This window comes from Phaethon aethereus (genome assembly GCF_964289735.1).
Source record: "Phaethon aethereus genome assembly, chromosome: 2".
Classification (NCBI taxonomy): domain Eukaryota; kingdom Metazoa; phylum Chordata; class Aves; order Phaethontiformes; family Phaethontidae; genus Phaethon; species Phaethon aethereus.
This window is the reverse complement of record NC_138582.1, coordinates 135,659,455-135,674,172: the sequence shown is the minus strand read 5'-3', so window position 1 is coordinate 135,674,172 and position 14,718 is coordinate 135,659,455. Positions and strand designations below refer to the sequence as shown.

General features: G+C 36.9%; 1 protein-coding gene across 1 annotated transcript; it reads left to right on the top strand.

Annotated features, from left to right (window-relative positions):
* Positions 1 to 10,737: 10,737 nt before the first annotated feature.
* CCDC126 (coiled-coil domain containing 126) lies at positions 10,738 to 13,664 on the top strand (the record flags this gene model as incomplete). Its single annotated transcript, XM_081996710.1, has 2 exons — positions 10,738 to 10,975; positions 13,483 to 13,664. The coding sequence occupies 2 exons, from the start codon at positions 10,738 to 10,740 to the stop codon at positions 13,662 to 13,664; spliced, it is 420 nt and encodes a 139-aa protein (XP_081852836.1).
* Positions 13,665 to 14,718: the final 1,054 nt, after the last annotated feature.

The window sequence follows — 14,718 nt, the reverse complement described above, 5'->3', positions numbered from 1 at the left end:
AAAATTGCTTTTATATGTAACATCTGATGATATTTTAACTACATTTTTAATATTCCATTAAATTTATTTCTCTATATAACATGCTGTTATCTCTGCTTTACTTCTGTAGCTCCATTAATCATAAGGAAACTGGAAAGAAAGTTTATTAATAATCTAACATGGTAGCATCCTGTAAATTCTCTTTTATGTATTTGTCATCTAAAAGGTACTGACAGCTGGAATGGGGTGTAATTTCTGTGTTTGTGTGCTACAAAGCAAAGCAGAGAGAATTTTTCTCTGTCCTATGACGTGGAATTTCTTCAGTGCAGTTTAGATCAGTTTAGCAACTGGGTTTTTTTTGTTGTTGGGTTTTTTTTTGTTGTTTTGCCCCCTCAGTGGGCCATTTGGGAGGAGCAGTTTTTCACTACGAAAGGTGAGCTTTGTAGAAATTTTTACTTTTTTTTTAACAGAACCATCATAATATGAACATGCTGAACATAATAGCTAAGCATGCGATTTGTTCTAACTGTAATGTAGCATTTATTTTTGAGCAAATGTCATGAATTGCTGCTTCAATCTCATGAGAATATGAAAGAAAAGACAATATGAAGATGATAACAGTATATTGTAAGTAGCATCTTGTTCTAGTGTCAGAAGAGGCGCGATTGCAGTTTTAGATCAAATGTGGAAATTTATTGCTACCTTTGTTCCCATCTTGACTGCTGGAGACACCCATGTGTATAAAGTCTAAATTATTCTGGCTTCTCTTTGTTCTTTTATGTGTTACAATATATAATTGTTTAGTAATTCATTTCAGGTACTTGAGAACTCCAGCGGATTAAGCAATTATGCTGGAATTCCTTTGGCCTAGTAAATAGGTCTCTTTCCTAAAGCTTTTACAGTTGGAAATACAGCTACTTGCTTTTTTTTTTTTTTAAGTTTTTGCAGTCTCTGCTTTTTGAGACTCCTTTTAGCTTCTTTAAAGAGGCATTGGTATTAGCTAATCACATATTGTGATTTAGCTTGGGGATTGGACATCAATTAACTGCTAACAGTAAAATATTTCCCCTGATATTCATGATCACTTGTACCTTTTCCAAGAATAGTTAAGGGCACTAGTTCTTGCATCTTGCCCAAACTGTAAGTAGGATAAATGCATGCTGTCAGCTTAAATTGTCAGCTGTGTAGTCAACATATCTGAAGACTAGTAAGTGTCAAGAATAGCCATTAAATTGTTTCCAGTAGCTGTCAAAAATCTGTGGAGCTCAGTCATTCAAGTAAATGTGCTTTGTGCTGGTACAAGTTTACTGCTAAAATACTTTACATGGTATTTCTTATTGGACAAGCTCTTTCACCCATGATTGAAAACTTGTAGCATTAGGTGGGCTGGGTTTCCTCAACGGAGCATTATTAATAGTCTCCTAAATTTTCTTTTATGATTGTCAACTTTACAAAAAATTACTTATAGTACCATTTGCCTATGTAATTTAAAAAATTAATTTTGCATTGCTCAGAACTAAATGGGTACTTTGCCGACATAAAACAGGGCCTAGACAAGAGGACTTAAAACTTATTCCACTGAAATTGGTCTCTTCAGAAATAAAGAAGTAAGAGGCTACCACGATATAAATAATCCAGTTAAATTTCTGGGTACCTTCTACTTAATCTTAACAATAGAATATTTTGCAGTGTACACCACTGTGGTGCTATGGTTAGCTACTGTCTGTCATAACCCTTGCTATGCTAAGATAAACCGACAAGTCAATCTAGAAATAATAAAAGATGTAGAAAAAAGTAACTTACTTGTCTTTAACATTGCCTCCAGTGTTATTTTTCTAAAATCTTGAACTGCATCATCCTTCTGTGAGGGAGTGTGAAGCTGAGGCCTGGTCTGTAGTATAGTTTTACTACTGAAATGTACTTTTGGTAGACACCTTGCACATATCCATACTCAGTTTGAATTCTGCAGGTTTCTTGAAATAAAACCAGGCAAGTTAAATTATTCCTTTCTTCCCAGTGGTACAAGCCCTTTTTGTAACTGTTCTATGGGAATAGTGTTTGTGTGGATGCTGCACTGTGTGTACATGTATGACCAGCTCTGCAGTGTCAATCTCTCCACCATTGCAGACATCACTTTGTTAGTTGACTCTCCCCTCCCCTTTTAGTTCTCTTTAATGACACCCCCTTCTTTTTAGTTGTCTTTAAAATGTTCAGTGAAAACCCCTTTCTTCTCAGTAGCCTACATTCAGGCTCTTGCAGGTACAGCTCTCTGTAAAACTAGCTAAAATTAGCTAAACATAATCATCTCAGAAGGAAGTTTTGGAGTCAGAGGGGCTTTGGGAAGAGCAGTGAAAACACAGCTGTGAAATTTCAAAAGGGAGTAGAGATAGTAGTTAGGACTTTGCAAGGGAGTACTTGACATAGCCTAGTGTTCAACTGCAATGGAAAACATTGTGGCAGTCTTATCAGGGAAATGAGAAGCTAAGAAGGTACCTTAGGCTCTGTCATAACTGTGGTTCTTATGAACAAGGGTCCTACTGTGACCTGAACAGCAGCCACAAAGCATAAAGAAAAAATAAAGTGTCCCAGACAGAATGAGTTTGTTTGTTTGTTTGTTTGTTTATTAAGAAGCTGATACAGAGATGTAAAAATGTTCTGAGACCCAGATGGACCCAGTGGGAGGAGGGCAACTTCAGCAAGTATAATATACTGTGCCCATTGATAGTGCTTTCTTTAATTTTCTTCACAACCCTTGCCCCTCTCAAAATCCTGAGTCTTGGCTGACTGCCCACAGGCAAGGAACAAAGAATTTCTGTCTTTAAATAGTTGGTTTATTTTAAAAATGTTCACTGACAGTACTAGGCAAAATAAAAGGAGGAGTGTGCTGAAAAAGAAAAAGCCAGGATACTTCAAGATACCAGAAAGTACTTAAGCAGACTCCTTAGACAATGCAAAATAAAAACAATTGTTCGCAGTAAGATAAAAACAATGCATATAGGATTATGTGCATTCAAATAGAAACAAGTCACCAGTATTTCTAAAATATTGAAATACAAAAGGTAATCTAGTGTTTGGGCAGTCAGATTATTTTATACCAGAGCCACTGTAAAATTGAAGTGTGGGTTTTCAAGTCTGAAGTGATACCGTTTTGCTTTGAACTCAAAGCAACAAATTGGTTGTGTGCAGTTCTTAGAAGCCTGTAGGAAGTAAAACTATTCCTGGTTCAAGATACGTTTGAGGTAATCCCAGCAGCTTGTCAACAGTATCTGTCTACTTGGTGAGCTGTCACTTTTGTTGGCCCAGATATCATTTGGCTGCATTGAGAGACAGGGACTGGTGGGAGCACACAAAAGAGATCTTCTTTCACTGTTGCAGCACTGTAGAAGAAGAGGTATTCTTAGTAGTTACTTACCCATTTTTGCTATTCTTTTAACCTCATGTATTTTTGTGTTTTCATTTGGAATATCCATTAAAGGTATTCCCCAAAAGACAGGTAGCAATAAGGCAAAGGGTTAATTTTTTTTCTTCCCCCCCCGCCCCGTGTTCCTTGGTAATTGCAAGTCAAGGGCTTGCAGAGACAGGGAATGAAGGAACATATGCTGTGAGAGAAGGTATAAAGATAGATGTCCTGGAAAAGATACCAAGTGCTAGGCAGACTCCTTTGGCAGTGCATTCCAAAAGTGGTACAGAACTGCTAAACCCTGCAGTCCGGCAGCCGTCATACTGATAGGACAGCCTTCTTTGTTGCCAGAAATATGGCTTCTTACCTATACTTAAGATGGCAGTGCGTCGTATAGTGCTGTTCTTTTCACTTGAGCCTAGCAGGTATTAATATAAATTATCTCTTCTGTCGACTGATCTATGATGCAGTTTCGAAAGACCCTCAGGTCTCATCAGCATGCAGGTACAGTGTTTTGGTGGGCTTTGTTGTGTGAGGCATTGCTGAGATTTTGTCAGTAGGGTATCCTTCTCTTTTCCCTCTCTGCTGGTGACATTCTTCTGTTCACCAAATTTTATAGCAACAGTGACAGGAATACTTACCATGCTGAGAGTTGATCTTGTCAAAAGGCAGCTCAAACATGGTTTCACTTGTCTGGGGAGATGCATTGCTGTTAATTGTTTGCTTCCGAGTAGAATATTCTGCTCTTCTATGGCGCTGTGCAGCTGTATGAATGAACCTCATTAATGAACCTGGGAACCAAAGGGCAGCCTTGGTCGGCAGAAGTCACCAGTATGGATGTGTCAGTACAGGAAAATGGTTTTATTGGCATCTTTTCAAGAACTCACGAGCTCTTCAGAATATGAGGAATGTGGTTGTTCCTTGGCACCAGTTTTAAATATGAATGATGTGGGTAAGATGATTTGTTAAAGGGAGTTTGTGTTATGTGTAGGAAGGGAGAACTGAAGTTTCTGTGTATTGCCAGGAATCGTGGTCCTGTGTACCAGGACATGCTTAACTTCTTGGGCACCTGCTTGTCAGCTGCACCTCATGCAGATTTTTCTCTTACTGCCAAACCGATAGCCACCTAAGGCTGCAAATTATCAGAATGCAAACATCATTTTTGGTGTTCCAAAGAGTCTCAGCATGTAGCTCCTGGCCTTCTTGGTGCTTATTTCATTGTCCCTGTCTTCAAAGATTAATAGGTCAGTGAATATGTTCTGTGCTTTTTGTGTGTGTGTCAGTCATTCTTTAATCTTCCCATTTTCATTGCTGCACAGCGACTGTGCCGATAGGTTTCCCAATAACATAGAACTAGCCTGTCTGCCCTCAGAATGGTCAGCATGATGTCTGTCAGCTGAGTGACTGTGATGCTCAAAGTTTTCTGTTGGAAAATCAGAAAGCAAAAGATTTTGGAGGTCACAGAGGTAAATGGGCTGGGGGGAGCACACTCTAAATAGAGGCAAAAAAGAAAATTGATAGGATAGAGCTGATAGAACTGTGGAAATATTTCCTGGTATTCTGTAAATGCCCTGTGATTTTTGTCTTCCTGAAATGTTTGTTGGCTATTGCAGTGAGGTATCATCAACGCCTCTTTACAGGACAGCTCATTGTTTACTAATACAGTACCCTCACTGTAGTGAGCGATGGTTGCTACTGTGAATTTAACAGAAATTTCTTGTATAGACATAATTTTAGTATCTTAACTTCAAATCTTCAATCATTTCATAAACTTTTTATGCTTCCACTAAAATTGTAATAAATTCTGATTTTACTGTACAATTATTTTATAGTAATTATTAATGTCAGCATTTATTTGTACTGTCCTTATTTCTGTCTGCTGTCTTTTCTGTTACAAGATTTTTTTTCCTCTCTGTAGTTGAATGCAGTCTCCTATGACTATATCTTGCATTTTTTTTAAATCTCTGCCATGATAAATCACTTCTTGTGTTTATATGGTGAATAATAATAATTGGTTGCAAAGCTAAACTTGTTTTTGAATTCACTGTGTCACATTGTTGATCAGTGAGGAGTTGGCAGTGAGGAGTATTATGGTAGTAAGGAATAGATTGAGTAAAATTCCCATTTATCAAGGCTACTTTCTTAATGTATTAGTTCATTAGAGACCTATATAGGTCTCTAGGGTATCACTGAGGAACTACCGCCTCAGTATTTGGCATTCTATCTTTCAAAATACAAAACCAAAGAAGTGACTTTATTGGACTGTATGTTAACAATACTATTTGTATGCTAACAGTCCCATTTTCAGTGCGTTTTTCTTGGCTTTATCCTTAAAGTCTTTTTCATCCTTGAAATGGAATGGGATTCTCAGTCTTCAGTTTTCTCTATTCTTCACCTCTTGGTGACTTTGTTTTGTTAGTTTTTTGCTAAAGCTATTTAATAACTACCAACAATACCTGATGGGCCTGCTGCTGTCTTTTTCTCTTATAATGATCTTCATCTGTCCTGTACATTTTTCAAAACTAGAAGGTACATACCACCTCTGCAGCACAGTTCTGTATTTGCCCTGCTGATGTTGATAAGCACTTGTAGTGGTTTAGGAAGGCTGGGATCTCTCAGACAGACTAGAAAAACGATGACGAATATGTACCGGTCTTTCATGAGCTGACTGACTAGCAGAACTGACAGTGCTGTAAGGTGCGTTGTAACCTTTTAAGGATTTGGGTATGCCTCTTTTCATGATACCCTGAGATTGTTTCAGAGGACGTGTGAGGCATTCCCTTGCCCTACAGACTGTTGCGTTTTTTGTGTTGTACATGAATAGAATTGCTGGGTTTTGCTTGGAGTAAGTAAAGCAGTATCTGAGGAAGACTGCAACAAAATTGAGGTATGATGTTTTGTTAAGTATGGGCTGGTTTCCATGGAGAAGGGTCAGTATTCAAACTGAAGTCTGATGCTACTCTTTAGTTAAGTAGCATCAGAGATACTAGAACTTTGCTTTATTACAGAACATGTAATGGATTTTCTGTTGCTTTTTCTTTGGCCCTTGTTCCTTTCATTTCATGCACTCAATAATATACTTTATATATGACTGCTGTTGGAACGCAGCTGAGAGGATAGATGTGATTTTATTTTGGAGAGGCTGAGTGCCTTACTTCATTGCTTTCATTGCCAGATGTACGTCACTGTTTGTTGTGGTATCGCTGGACAATGTTAAATCCACATTGGCGGGCTTTGGCAATACATTTCTTAGACAACCAGCAGCAGCAGCAGTGAAGAGAACCAAACTCTTTATATCTAGTCTTAGATGCTCTGTTCAGGTATTGCTTGTAGTTCCAAGTTCTAATGTTGGCCCTGGCTTAGGCTCGTAATTTTTAGAATGTTTTAGATATGCATGTTGATTTTAAAGAACTTTGAAAAATTGCCACTTGAAACACTCACTTCAGGCTGCCTATTGAAAGGATTATCTGGAAGATACTCTTTTCATGGATTCTTGGATTGCCATTTTTCCTGTGCAGTCAGGTCAGGGGTTTTGTTTGATTTGGGTTGGTTTTATTTGTTCAGTTGACTTTTTGTTGATTTTTGTTTTTCCCTTTCCCTCCTCAGATTTTCAAATTTTGTCCTGCCTGTACTCCTTCACCTTCATGGCTGTCTTTCGTCTCAGGTTAGGGATGGTAGGAATTCCAACAAGGTGTAGCTCTGACGTGTCCCTTTTTCCTGTTGCTCTCTGCAGTGCTTTGATGTCCTTTGCCATAAAAGCCCTTCAGCTGCGGCTGGGAGAGTGGTAAGTGTGTGTCAGTGTGAAGAAGGAAGTCTCGGCTTCCTTTTTCCCCTGCTCAGGGACTAGTGGGTAAGGAGGAGCTGAGAGAATGAGGGAGAAGCAAGATCACAAGAGACCATGTTCCTTCTTACACGTATGCTGTTGTCTCATGGGGTATTACTTCTGAACTACTGAAAACAGAACAGAAAGGTCTGTTCTGAGGACAAGTTTTGTTTACACTATAACGTTCATGTAGAGAAGTGCTGACCCATCAGGGCAACAAGAGGTAAAAGAATATTCCAATCCATCCATCTTACTTGTTGTGCTATTTTCTTCCTAACATGCACACCTGCTGCTCCGATACACTTTTTTCATACTTGCAGATCATGCGGGTATAAGCTTGGTTGGTTTTTTTTTTGTTTGTTTGTTTTTTTGTAACTCCGTGCTGTGTAATCTTGGAAGGTTCTTGCAGGGAGTGAGTTATGGGTCACTAGAAGTGCATGCTTCAAGAAGAAAGAGGAGACCAAATCTCCAGAACTTTGAAATCACACTGGAATTCATTTAAGGGGGAATGGCCTCTAAAAATGCATAGGAAAAGTGACAAGTACAAATAGTTCCCTTTGTTTTGGTACACCTTACTCCCAGTTCCTTTGCCCAGTGTCAGTATTTGGGTGTCATGCCATTTGCCCAGCAGGTTAAGTCCTTGATTTGCATTAGTTTCAGTAGTCAGCATGTGCACTGTGAATCAAATATACATGGCACAGACCCAGTCTGCAATTCCTATTGCTCCTTGGCAGGAGTTTATTCAATCTGTTCCTCTTGGCTAAGAATCTCACCCTGGCTTGTGGTATTATTTACAGTGTGATGGCAGAGCTATTTCCACTCCAAAGCTCTGTACTGATCTTGTCTAAATGCTTCAGGATGAGATATGGCTGGAGATCTGTGGAGAGCTGAACTTACTTTAAATTCTGCCAGAGCTATCTGTTATTTTCAGACAATTTTCTTTTAATAATGTACAATGTAGGCTTTGGGGAAATGGAGGTTGAAACCTGTGGTCTCTCCTTGAGAGATACTGCTTGGTCTTGTGAGCCATCGTGTGACTACCCTACTCTTGGACCTCATATGTAAATGTTTTCCATCATATTTGATACTGTTCGGGGATTATGTAGATGCATGATGATGTAGGTGCAGTTTATGCTTTAAGGTCTGAGTGCAGAGCCATGGATTTGGCAAAGAGCTAGAGAAAAGAAGTTTTGGTTAGCTCATGTTTAGGGAGGATCTGTTTCAGGAAATCTTTAACTACACAATTCCAAATATTTGTGCTGATACTGTAGAATATAAGTTTTTATTGTTTTCTCTCTTATGTACTTAAGACAAATTTGTATCTTAAAAACAGTTTTTTGTGGGACAAGCACATTCTTTGAACCAAGTACATCCCACTGAATTTACAGTGGGATTTGAAATTATTGCCTGTTGGCTGTCTGTGTGCATGGTCATATCCCACTGTTAAGATGAAGTAAGCTATTCCTCATTCAGTGACTTGTGACTGCCACTTACCTAAGTACACCCAGCAGTAAAAGTAAGATTTTATGTACTGGCAGTTACTATAGGGCATTTTACAGATAATAACTTGTTACTTTACAGATACTTTGGTGTCCAAGTCCTAATATTGCTCCTGCCTTGGATTGATAATTTTCAGAATAATTTAGATATGCGTGTTGAATTTAGAGCACTTTGAAAATTTGCCACTTGAATCAGTCACGTTGGCCTGCCTATCTGAAGAGAAGGGTAAGTGACAAGCACGACTCGGAACCCTGCTGCCAGGGACACTTGTGTTTGCAGTAGACCGTGGTGTGTTGGCATAAGGCCAGTTGAACTGGTCAGCAGAGGTGATGAAAAATACCACACAGGTGGAGTTAAGTTTAGATGCTTAGTAGGATAAGAAGTTTAGGTGCTTAGTAGGATAAGAAATTCGATCTTAATATTCTGATAAAAACAGAGTAAGTACCACTATAGAAAGTCTGGTGGAGAACTCTATTAAATGTGTAACTTCAGTCTGAAAAGAGCTCATGTCAGGTAATACGTGGGGAAGAATGGGGAATAACAGGAAAAAAATAACTATTATGTAAAATGAGTAGCTTTATTCAGACTATGTTAAGTAATAGAAACTCCCTCAAAAATTATTGAATAAGTGGAGAAGTTTTAGAGGTGGCTGAACAAATGAGAAATACGAGGTATACACAAGTAAAGAGACTGAAAAGATCGGATTCGTTTGGGGGGGGAGACGAATAGGAGAATGATACATATGTAAATATATGTGTATATACATATATGATGAATCTAGAACATCTGCTGTCACTGTATTGGTATGCAAGAAGAAGGATACATTTCAGTGAGATTCTTACGAAGGTGTTTTTTTTTAGTATGTTGAAATCAGTTCTTTGGCATTCAAATGTATGCAATTATAATAAAATGGAAATGGATTCTATATTTTTCTGTAACAACTGCTTCAAGTTATTTTTAAAAATGTATTTCTATTCTAAAATCACGTGGCTTGAAGCCCTCAACTTCAGCCACTCCATGTGAAAATTAAGGTCTCTTCACTCCTGCACTTTGTTTTGTTCAATTTTATCCCTCCCCGCCCCCCCGCCAGAGCTCCCTGAAGATGTCTATCTCATATTGCTTCAAACTGCCTGGACACTTGCTGTTTAACTGCTGAAGCTTTCCTACCATTTGTTTTTCTCCTGAAGCCTTAATCTATTGAATGCTATGGTAAGACTTTGTTATTAGTCTTTTTTTACAACTTTTTTGGTAATAAAATACTGGAAGTGGGTGCAATCTGCCAGTTCATTTTGGTTTTATTCATTTATTTGTTAGCAAGACACCAAAACAACAAAAAATAATCTTAATGCTGTACAAAACCAGGAGATGATGATGCCCAGCTTCAAACTAATTAACCAACCAAGAAACTTTGTCCGGCATTTTATCTGTTTATACTTGCCCTATGCTTCTAAGTGAGGAATAAGAATCAAGTAAATAATTTCACAAGATCTTTTTCTTGTGTGTAGATACATGTATATAACTGATTAAAATGTTGTGTGTAAGTGTTTTACAAGTCTCTTCTAGATACTGCATTTTGTTTTAAATTCATTTGGGTTTAACGTCAGTTCAAATTATGGTATTTAAAATAATTAAGGTGATTCATAGAAGCATAAAGTTTTGTTTATGGAGAATAAAAATTGGTAAAAATAAGAAGAGGAAACCTTGTAAACAACAGGTGAGATAGAAAGGTGACTGCACCTCTAAGCAGATACAAATCCACAACTGTTTGCTAGATTATGCAGTAATACTGCATTTGGAAACTGATACTTGTCCTTGATCTCAACAACTGCAGCAATTTTGAATAACCATGTGATATTTTACAAATTTCAGGAATCGAGACTATCTAAAACATGAGAAGATGTATTCAAGACGATCCAGCCAGAAGATTTTTCACTTCATAGAAATCTTATTTTTCTTTAATATGTAATATAATTTGACAAAGCCAAGTTCAATTACTTATTTTGAAATTAAGACAAACCTGTGGCCTTCATCAGAAATGTTTCTAACATTCTCAAGAAAAAATATGTCCCAGAAACTGAGTATGTTTTTATTCGTTTTTGGAATCATTTGGGGTTTGATGTTGCTACGCTACACTTTTCAGTATCCAAGACGCCAAAGCAGTGCTGAGTTGCGTGGACAGATATTGGATCTAAGTAAAAGATATGTCAAAGCCCTGGCAGAAGAAAATAAAAATTTAATGAATGGTGGTGGTGGAGCCTCTATGGCAGGATATGGTAAGAGGAAAAAACCATACTAGTTACTTAGATATCTTTCTTTTTCCTGAAAACTGTGAATTTATACTTCTTTTCTTTTTTAAAGTAATATATGTTTCTCTTTAAGAGAAAAAACTCTCTGTATTAACTACTTGATTTTAGTTTATTCACTGAAGTTGAAGATTAAAATGTGGTGCAAAATCAAACTTGAGACATGAGATTTTTGTTTTCCAGGAATTTTTTACATATCTCCAGGTATATGACTACTGTTACTTACAGGATTAACAGTAACATTGTGCTTTTTCTGAATCTTAAGCTATTAAGAAATAAGCACATGCTTGATACAGGGACAAAGTTTTAGATTAAGTCACTTCAACGTTCCAGATTCTTCTTGTGCATCATTGCTAACTTCCTCCCTCTAATTTTTTAAATTTTCTGTTTTTCTCTCTTTAACTTTCCTCTCTTTAAGTAGTAAAAAAGCAGCAGAAAGCAACATACTAGTTGAGTTTGCAGTCTTGAGACTGCAAGGCAGTTATGAATTTAGCAGAATCTCCCTTTGCTTTAGAAGTAGCCATTAGAGATAAGGCCCCTTGTCTCTAGAGCGTTGATACTTGCTGCATTGTATCTCTGTCTGATTTACTGGTTAACTTGATGAATATGTGTACAATATTCACTGGTAATATATTGCTAGAGCCTGTGCCTGTCTTCTGAAATACAGAAAAGGCTATGGTTTTGCGACCTTTTTAGCAAAGCTATAAAAATGTCTTCATTTTAACTCTTTGGTCCCTCATAGCTTCTCTTGAGGGAAGGCTGTAAGGAGCTCTAGTTAATCCCTTGGGGTTAGGTTTAATGAAACTACCTGTGTTTTGTCATAAAGGAAAAAATGTATCTGTTAAAATAAGGGTAATACAAGGCTTAAAAAATATTAAAAAAAAAAGCAAAGATTTATATTAATGTATTAGATCCCCTTCTTGAGGAATCCTTAAAAGGATGGGCCCTACCAGTTGTAGGGTGCCCTTTATTGTCACTTTTAAGAATACAAGCAGCAAAAATGTATCTGAACTATTTTCACTGCTGCTCAGGAACAAGGAGGCAAGTCTGTGATGACAAGATGAGCAGGAGGTAATCGGGAGGAGGACAGTGTCAAAATATCTTAGCCTTTAATTCTTTCATTCATTAAGTTAACAGTTTTACCACAGTAAGAGACAACTTTTTCTTTTCTTCCCACTTCCCCCCCACCTTTTTTTTTTGTCTTCAAGGATTTCCTGCCTTTACTGTGTAATTACTTCCCTGTGTAATTTGTTTTAAAAAAAACTTGTGTACTGCAACTTTCTACTGCTGTTTAAGTCTTACAGTGTATTTCCAAATGAGATTTATCTTCTGAAGTTTAATAAAACAATTAAGTCAATTCTCAATCTACATGCTGATCATCAGACCTATAATGAGTAGACAATTCCTTCCCTCAGACTGTTGAGCACAGAACGGTGCTACAGAGTACATGACCCACAGTGTGTCATTGATAGCAAACCCTGCTCTGGCTTGAATTGTAAAGCAAATTTTTTTTTTCCCCCCAAACATGACATTACTAAACAAGAACTATTTAATTTTAGAAGGGGGGGCTGACCTGAGATTTTTTTTTTTTTTTTTTTTTTGTAATTTACTACTAGTGTTTAAATTTATCTGGGTTACTCCTCTTTTTTTCACTTTCTTACCTGTGTGTTTTGTCCCCAAGTTTTCTGGTTAGTTAAGAACGAATTGGGCGGGGGAAGGAGGGTCTGTGTATGTCTGCATCTGTGTGTATTGGGGGGGATCTTAACACCTTGTAAAATCTGGTAAGTTTGTTCATTTTTTCCAAATCTGAGAGAAGATAGTGGTATGAACATCACCAACAGCATAATTAGCTTTTGTTGAAAGATCTGTTACTGTTTTGGGGTTCTAGAATATGCAAATTTTTTTACTGTCCTTTCTCTTGTTTTTCAACTGATATAGGCCTAAATAGATGAATTTTTTTTTTTACTGTTTTATAGCTTATGTAAGAAGTGATAAGATCCCTTCTCATAGCAGTTCTTCTGTGAGATCGATCTGTTACTTAGAGGAAAGCTATTAAGAATAAATTTTTTTATGTTGGAATGTATTTAAATATATCCTATTGCTGTCCAAGGCTAAAAAGTATCATAGCAGGGTATGCTAGTGCTGTTGTTTGGGTGAAATTTGAAATACTGCCTTTGAATACCCACTAGTTCTCTGCTCCCAACTAGTGGTTCTGTTCTTACACTTGAATATTTAATTGGCATAATTAACAGTTTACTGTTATGGTGGTATCTTCCTTGCCTAAAATAACAAAGAAATGGTATTAAAGAAGAATCAAGCAGCTATTTAATTGGATATTTCTATATTAATCTGCACTCTTTCCCAAAAAGTATAGCAAGAAGGATAGCAAGTCGTAAGATGGGAGTATGTTGAAATAGTAGTTCTTTTCCACACATAGTAAATAATAGGATCTAATTTGTTTTTTCCATTATCTTCAGCTGATCTTAAGAGAACAATTGCTGTTCTTCTGGATGACATCTTACAACGTCTTGTGAAACTGGAAAACAAAGTTGATTACATTGTCGTGAATGGCTCAGCAACAAATACCACTAATGGAACTAGCAATCAAGTGCCAGTAACGTCTAATAAACGTGTAAAAGCAGCAAGCAACATTAGATAGCAAACAGGGCCACTTTGTGTTGCTATATCTATGATACGTAATATTTAAGATAAGCTTTTTATCTCTGGCTAGGGCAAAGCAGTAGTTGACTAAAAGAAGCATAAGCTGTTCTGTTATACAATGTGCTGGATCTATGTAGGCCTAACTTATGTGCATAGGTTCTCAAAGCATTATTTCATTGCCTTTGAGCAGTACTTCTGAAGTGATCTTTGTTGTCTTTAAAGATATTTTGATACCATGATTTGATGTAGTATGCCATTGGATAATAACAATAAATGGAAAGCAACGGGGAACTTATAGGTAGGTTTCTAAATATATTTATTTAAGTATAAATATAACATATCTTTTGGATAGGTGAGCAGTATTGTAGCTTATTCATTTTTGTGATCTGCATTAAGCTGAGGCAACTGGGGAAAATGCATCGTTAAACAGATGTTAGAAAATGTGTATACTTATAATACTTTTACTCATTTACTAAAACAATATTAAATTGAGGATAGCATTGGGGGGTAATATTTTTAAAATGTGACCCAAAGAATGTCTTTATTTGCACTATCTGTCAGAATAGCTAGAGCAAATTTACTGTATATTTAAGAAAAATAATTATAACAGGAAAACATCCTAGGTAGTAACACTGTCTAGGTAGATCTCTATGCCAGAGTCAGGGCAGTTAGATTATCAAAAGCAAATCATAATCTGTGATACCTTAGATGATTATTTCTTACAAAGCTATTTAAGTGTATGTATTTTGTAATTGCAGATAAAATTATTTAAGTGATGGAAATATGTTTTGGATATGTGAATACTGTTTATTTTTATTCACTGCTGTTTCTTTTTAACTTTTTAGTACCTTGCAATTTGTGGTGAGTTTAGCACACCATCTCCCTGAATTGCTTTTTTGATCAGGAGGAAAAGCAATGAAGGGGAACAAAGCATCTCTGCATTTAACAGAGAGAGATATATATACTAAGGGTGTCTTATCATGGAATATTTGAGGGATAAGGTAGTGTTTGCCTTATGTCTAAGTTAGCCTTACAGCAAAGTGAATTGCAGT